This window comes from Ranitomeya variabilis, chromosome 1 (genome assembly GCF_051348905.1).
Source record: "Ranitomeya variabilis isolate aRanVar5 chromosome 1, aRanVar5.hap1, whole genome shotgun sequence".
Classification (NCBI taxonomy): domain Eukaryota; kingdom Metazoa; phylum Chordata; class Amphibia; order Anura; family Dendrobatidae; genus Ranitomeya; species Ranitomeya variabilis.
The window spans coordinates 96220899-96228561 of NC_135232.1; the positions used below are offsets into that span (position 1 = coordinate 96220899).

General features: G+C 41.2%; 1 protein-coding gene across 2 annotated transcripts in view; it reads left to right on the forward strand.

Annotated features, from left to right (window-relative positions):
* The window catches only part of SREK1 (splicing regulatory glutamic acid and lysine rich protein 1), a 79140-nt gene extending 75702 nt beyond the window's left edge, over positions 1–3438 (forward strand). For both annotated transcript variants that reach the window (XM_077286426.1, XM_077286435.1), the window contains exon 13: positions 2197–3438. In XM_077286426.1, the coding sequence (XP_077142541.1) occupies positions 2197–2334 (138 nt within the window). In that variant the 3' untranslated portion in view covers positions 2335–3438. The remainder of the gene's footprint in view (positions 1–2196) is intronic.
* Positions 3439–7663: the final 4225 nt, after the last annotated feature.

The following is a 7663-nucleotide window of genomic DNA, read 5'->3' on the forward strand; positions in this document are numbered from 1 at the left end:
TTGGTCACTTGTAAATTTTTCACTTTTTCCTCTTTTTTTCCCAAGAGCTATAACTTTTTTTTATTCTTCTGGCTACATAGACATATGAGGGCTTATTTTTTGCAGCACGTGTTGTACTTTTTCATTTTACCTAATAGGGCACTAGAAAACAGGAAAAAATTCCAAGTGCATTTAAATTGTGAACCCCCCCGCTCCACTCAGATCTAACATTGTTTTTAGGGAATTGTATTTAAGGCGCACATTGTGTAGTAAACATGACTTGGCAATATGATTCTCCTCATCAGTATTATTACAGAGATACCAAACTTATCAAGTGTTATGATTATTTTAGTGGTGGAAAACTTTCCATTTTCTGAGATCTGTAATGTCATTTTTTTGGTCGATAGAGCTGTGAGGCCTAATTTTTTTCGAGGCAGACAATGTTTTTAATTATACTATTTTGGAATAAATATGATATTTTGATCGTTAATGCATTTTTTGCGATATTGTGGCAACCAAATTTTGGTGTTTTGAATTTTTGTTGGGGTTTATCGATTGCGGTAATTATGTTTATATTTTGATAAAGGGGTGGGCAATTTTCCCAAGGGGCCACATGAGAGACCTTGTCTGTTGTGGAGGTCCGAACCAATAGGCAGAAATTAATTGTGCTCAGTATTAATATTAGCATATTTATTAATTTTAATTGTATCACTTAATTATGAGCAGAATTAAGTTTGCTGACATCCCTTTTTATACTGTGAGTCCACACATGCCCCCTGTATATAATGAGCCCCCACATAACCTCTATATAAAGTATGAGCCCCCACATAGCCGCTAATATATAGCGTGAGCCCCACCCATAGCCTCCAGTATACAGAGTGAGCCCACCCATAGCCTCCAGTATACAGAGTGAGCCCACACATAGCCTCCAATATACAGTGTGAGCCCCCACATAGCTTCCAATATACAGTGTTAGCCCACTAATAGCCTCACTATATACAGCGAGCCTCACAATTTCCAATATACAGTGTGAGCCCACACATAGCCTCCAATATACAGTGTGAGCCCATATATAGCCTCCAATATAGTGTCAGCCCACACATAGCCTCCAATATACAGTGTGAGCCCTCACATAGCCTCCAATATACAGCATGAGCCCACATATAGCCTCCAATATACAGCGTGAGCCCACACATAGCCTCCAATATACAGCGTGAGCCCACACATAGCCTCCAGTATACAGCGTGAGCCCCTACGCAAATCCTCCAATATACAGCGTGAGCCCCACATAGACGCTAACATAAAACGTGAGCCGTACATTGACGCTAAAGGGAGGTGATTTGAACTATTATGTTCTCATTTTTTATCTTTTCACTGTATTTATTACGTGTGTTTGTGTGTGTGTGTGTGTGTGTGTATATATATATATATATATATATATATATATATATATATATATATATATATATATATATATATATATATATATATATATATAGTACAGTACAGACCAAAAGTTTGGACACGCCTCATTTAAAGATTTTTCTGTATTTTCATGACTATGAAAATTGTACATTCACACTGAAGGCATCAAAACTATGAATTAACACATGTGGAATTATACACTTGACATAAAAAGTGTGAAACAACTGAAATTATGTCTTATATTCTAGGTTCTTCAAAGTAGCCACCTTTTGCTTTGATGACTGTTTTGCACACTCTTGGCATTCTCTTGATGAGCTTCAAGAGGTAGTCACTGGGAATGGTCTTCCAACAGTCTTGAAGGAGTTCCCAGAGATGCTTAGCACTTGTTGGCCCTTTTGCCTTCACTCTGCGGTCCAGCTCACCCCAAACCATCTCGATTGGGTTCAGGTCTGGTGACTGTTAAGTATATAATTCCACATGTGTTAATTCATAGTTTTGATGCCTTCAGTGTGAATGTACAATTTTCATAGTCATGAAAATACAGAAAAATCTTAAGTGATAGGGTGCGTCCAAACTTTTGGTCTGTACTGTGTATGTATGTATATGTATATATGTATATATATATATGTATATATATATATATATATATATATATATATATATATATATATATATATATATATATATATATATATATATATATATATAGTGTGTGTGTGTGTCTATAAGTGCAGCGGCTTCATTTCATGCATCTTGCTTGAATACTGATGTGTCCCCTTGCTTTGCTTACAGGGAAAGGATAACATAAAGGATGACTTGAATACTGTGAATGAATTCAATGATGGAAACATTGAGGGTGGAGACTCTCGGCACAATGGGAACTGTACAATGAGTGAATACAGTAGGTCAAGAAGAACAGAAGTGGTATAAGCCTGTCTGCGACTCCTGGATCTTTAGCGAATTCACAGCCAAAATGCTAGATGTGTTCATTTGGTTCCTGAATGAACATGATGTGGGCATTATGTGTGTCCGTATAGAACTCTATTGGTATCGATATATATTTTTTTGTAAATTTGGTTCACTACAGTGTTGGTTAGTATATATTTGCCTGAGAAGGTAATTTTAAACCCGAATCATTTCCATCAAGTATTGACAATTTGTAAATTTGTCACTATGGCTTGATTTTTTTTTTCTTTATATATGTTCACCTGTCAGAAAGTTGCAGATGCTGACAGTAACCACTGCCAGTAACACAAGTGTATATTTTATTTTTAACATAATCGTTGCACAGCGGAAGAGTTGTATATTACTGTGTTGTAGGATCTTTTTTAACTTGTCAAATATTCCCTCAAAACTCTGAACCTGTCTGACGACGATTAACAATTACGTTCACACTTTTACTACTAAAAATGCAAAGTTTATGAAGTATTTTTTTTTTTCCTCTGCAATATGAAAACATTTTGTATATGACACTACTTATATTGCAGGATTGTCATTTTCTTGTTACATGTGTATTTTCTGTTTGTGTCACTCACTCTGTTAGAAGATGGTGCAGTTTTATTGGAACCCAGATTGTTCTATCGACAGCAAGATAAATGAATTCCGCTGTTACTGACCGTTTTCTCCGGAATAACTATTTTGAAAGATTTCTTATGGCATGCTCACACTGAGCTTTTTAAGGAGCTTTTGGAGCAGACGTTTTCCAAAATCACTGAGGTGTTCAAAAACAACAAGTTTTGATAGAAGAGTTGGAGAGTTACTGCTCCAAAAACTGCGAACAAAAACCCTCAGTGTGAACACACCCTTAGACTGTAGAGTCCAATACAAGTAAGCCTCAATCATTAGGGTTGCTGGACTGAGAGTTGTGGTGCTGTTTTTCTTTCATTACATTAGATCACAAAGTAAAACTTCAGTGCCTTCTAACTGTGTGGCATGTTGTTTTACATGACGGCTTATTATTATAAGGGATATTGCACATTTAGAAATCATGACCTAATGTTAGTAGATGTTCTTCATTAAACTGGTTTCTATATATATTTATAGTGGTCTTTGCTCCTACCAAATTTGTCATTTCAGTAGTAACAGTAATATTTGGGCATCTGTTTTTTTTTTATATTTCAACAAATGCATCACATGCAAAAATAGATTATAAACCACAGTGAGGGTACATTAAGATGAACTTATTGCTCAGACGTGTCACTGGGGCACTGGAGACCCTTGGATGTGGAGGCTGGCACTAAGAACAAAGAAAAAGTCGGTTCATCCCATGCAGGCTACAGCCAACGACTGGCACAGAGCTAAGTGGTTTTAGCTTGGTGTCACACCGGAGGCTGACAGGTCTGTGTTCTCTGTTTCTTCCTTTTTGTGTTGAATGCTGTTATCTGGATTTTCCTTATAGCTGAAACATGTAGTGCTGAACCAGTCACACGGTCTTCCCTGTCTCTGTGATAGCAGGACCAGAACCGCTGGTACGTGGTTGGTTCATGTAACATACTCAACCGCCTGCCACCCAAAGTGTTGCAGGAAGCAGCGAGTGATGATGGTTATGAAATTGAAGACTGGATTACAGTGTGCATGTTTCTCCCCTGCAGTGGTTCCCGCAACGTGCTCCCCCAGCGCTCCTTCCAGCTCCTTTTTATCTTGCACTTCCCCTGCGAGTCTGCACTTGAAGCTCCGCTCTGCTTTTTCCCTCTGATTCGCAGCAGTGGCCCACCTGTCCACCGATGGGCTCCAAAAATTTAACCATCTGCTTGCAGCCTATTTCTATATGCCCCCTCTCTGCTCTTCTGTGCAGGATTCTTTTTCCTCGGTCCCTCTATCCTGCTGTGATAGCCTTCGCCTCCTCAACCAGAACAGAATGACGACAGGTGTTAGTTTCAACATGCAAAGTATGGCAGTTCCCTCCTTGGCCAGTGTCCGTCCATCACTGTGACCAACAGAGTACTGCAAGAGCCACATTTCTGCTTCCTGTGACTGGTCTTGAATATCTCTCAACTGGTAGGCATTGCCAGTCCCGTGGGACTATCACTAACCACTATTTCTCTGGGGATCAGTGAATACGCTAGCTTGGTCCTCCATCTTCTGTTTGCGTCCACCTCCTCAGACCAGTGTGAAACTGCCTGCCAGCTCCAGGCGCAGCCTGCTTGAAAACCACTAGTCCCTGGGGGAGTAGCGTGTCTCACCATTCTTATTTGGGTGTTTTCTTTATCTTAGTCAATGACCGAGTAACATGGAGAAACTAAAAAAAAACACCATAGAAAGCAGACTCACCAAAACCTTGTCAAATGACAAATGCACTAGCAAGATGCAGCGGTTGTTTGACAAGGTTTTGGTGAGTCTGCTTTTTATGATGTGTTTCAATGACAGTTAGCCAGAATTTATTAATCATCGGTTCCTCTTTCCGTAACGCCCCTGGTACTCTGACCACTTTCCAGGGGTGAGCCACTCCCACCGACAGCGACTTCTCAGCAATGTGAATCGCGCAAACAGACAGGGCGGTACACTGACCACTTCCCAAGGTGAGTCGCATACACCAGCAAAGACCTACCATAATGGTGAATCCCACATGCGGACCAGGTAGCTTTGCTCCAGCTCTTCACCAATTCACCATTGATGACCAACTCTCCTGTAGCGCCTTCCTCATCCCTCTCCTCTCACCCAGAGACTTTTTATTTGGCGGAGAATATGTCCTGTTAGAACTCTGTTTTTCATCTTGTCACATGGCAGACAGCTTCATTCAAGCTGCTCGTGAAACCTTTCTGGTAAAGCACACTGACTCTACGGCTTTAGTTTTGGCCAGAGGGTGGAAAGTCCTGGACAGACATTTTCAGAAGCCCAAATGTCCATCTAATCCTTTACCCTCATGGATACAATGTCTTTTAAAGGGAACCCGTCACGTAGTGCATGCAGTCCGAGCTTTGAACAGCATTGTATACAGAAGAAGCTGGGCAAGAATGATATACAAGTTTGATGGAAGATTAAATATACGGTAACTTGCATTTTATTCAGTGTCATCTCGTGATCTTGTATGTATGAGTCCAGTGGGCTGTCCTACTGAATGAGTAATAGCTCTCTGCATGCACTGTCATACATGGGGGATTGTCAATCACTGAATAGGACCACCCACTGGACTCAAATGCATAGAACCAATAGAGATTTTAATAAATATGTACTGAAACTTTTCCCACAAAAATGATCATTTATCTGCTAAGTGCCTCTTCCTCTGTAACATCCTTCATGCAGATCAGATTATTTCCAACTTACCGGTTCCCTTTAATGATTTGACTGACAGATGTACTGAGTCCATGGCAAAGTCTTCCCTTGTGGCGACTGGCTAAGACTTTGAACTCATTTTTTCACATGCAAGAAAAACGGATCAGGTTTCATCAGTGACTTTGGTAAGCGTTTCAACAGAGTCTGGTCCACTTGTTCTCTATTTTTTTTTATGTGACAGAGAATTGGACCGCACTCGGATGGCATCTAAGTGCTGTCCGATTTTTAATTTTTATGGACCCATAGACTTGTATTGCCGATTTTGATCCAACACTCAGATTAAAATTGGACTTGTCTCCGCAATTTTGCTTGGACCCATGTGGCAAATCAGACATTTACCTCATTATTAGAAATGGACAAACCTGAACAGTAAAGTTTGGTGTCTGTATCGAACGCCTACTGTTTGGTCATGGACAACGAACACGGACTTCACCTGGAAGTCTGTGTTACTGTTTAGATTTAGCCCCCGAACATCGGGTGTTTGTTGCGCTGTCATGTGCATAATAGCGCGGCTTCTGATCAGCTGTAAAATCATCACCGCTGGTCAGACTGCCACGGTTCCCACACTGTTAAATGACAGCATGAGCCTGCAGCTGTGAACAGAGGTATAACTCCGGTCACTGGTGTCGGCTGATGGGACTACTGCTCCCATCAGCCAGTGCCTGCTGCCTCTGATTCTCTATCAAGTCCCAAAAATGCTAGCTGGAAGACTTGCTATCCTGTTACTAACAAGGCTGCTTGAGGCTCAGGGGAAATGTCAATCAGGGCCTTAAGGTAAACCAGTTACAGTCCATTTTCACCAGAAGACTTTCATTCCTCAAGAGATGAAAATTCCTCAAGCCTCCTGGCACCTCCATAGTCAGCCAGGACAGGTCTGCTTTCAACTCTGAAGCATCAAGTCCTCCATATGATTGTATGCCTTTCAGGTGGTAGGTTGCCTTTTCTCCTAAGATTCTGGCTCACCACAGTCGAGGATGTCTCTTCGCTATACTAGATAGAATTCTCCATGATAGAAACATCTTGCTCTCACCAATAAGTCATTTTCCCCCTTCTGCCTCTAGGTTGGGTTGGGGGATATACCCAAGTTTCTATTAAAGGAAACCGGTCGCCTATAAAAAGTTATTTTCATCTGCATATGTAGTGGTAATCTGCCGGTAAATTACATTTAAATCATGTGTATGAGGCATAATAGTAGCATGGCTACAGGGTTAAAATGAAGTTACAGTCTCTCAGAAACCACTTGCTTCCTGTCGTCGGGGTGGTGTACGGAGCGGTTTGTCACTGCTCACTACACATTGAGTGCACTGTAATCACTCCCTTGAACAATGGTTGACAGCCTGTTTCGTACGCACACCTAGAGCTGGTTGTCAATCAGTGTGCTGGAGAATTATTCCAGTGCGTTCATTGTATAGTGAGCAGCAGCCCCCTGCATCGCCCTGATGACCGGAAGCGAGCTGCTGCAGCGAGAATACAACTTTACTTTTGCATTGTAATCACCCTTCAAATAAAACTAGCAGACATGATTTACGGTAACCTCTTCACGACAGCAGATGGTAAATATGCTGGGCTTTGTGTAGAGCAATCATAAGTTTACCAGTGGGCGGTCATGCAGAGATTGGGTCCTGTCTTCCAGTTCTAAACACTGCCTTGGACCGGAGATGTCATTGGGATCTGATTGGTGACGTTCTCAACATGCATGTCTGACCCTGTCTGTTTAACCCACTAAATACGGCGATGAATAGTGATAGCGGCATTTAGAAGGTTGTAAGTGGAAGTGGGCTGCCTCTCACACCATCGGCTCTCCCGCTATTGTCAATAGTTGATTTGGCAGTCTGAAGTCAACTAATGACCTCCGGGTTTGCCAGATATGATGGCCTGTTAGACCGGTCTAATGCATTGCAATGCATGAAATCAGTGATCAGACAGATACAAGTTGTAGTAAAAAAAAAAAATCTAAAGTACAAAAAAAAAGTTTCTTGAACGGCTG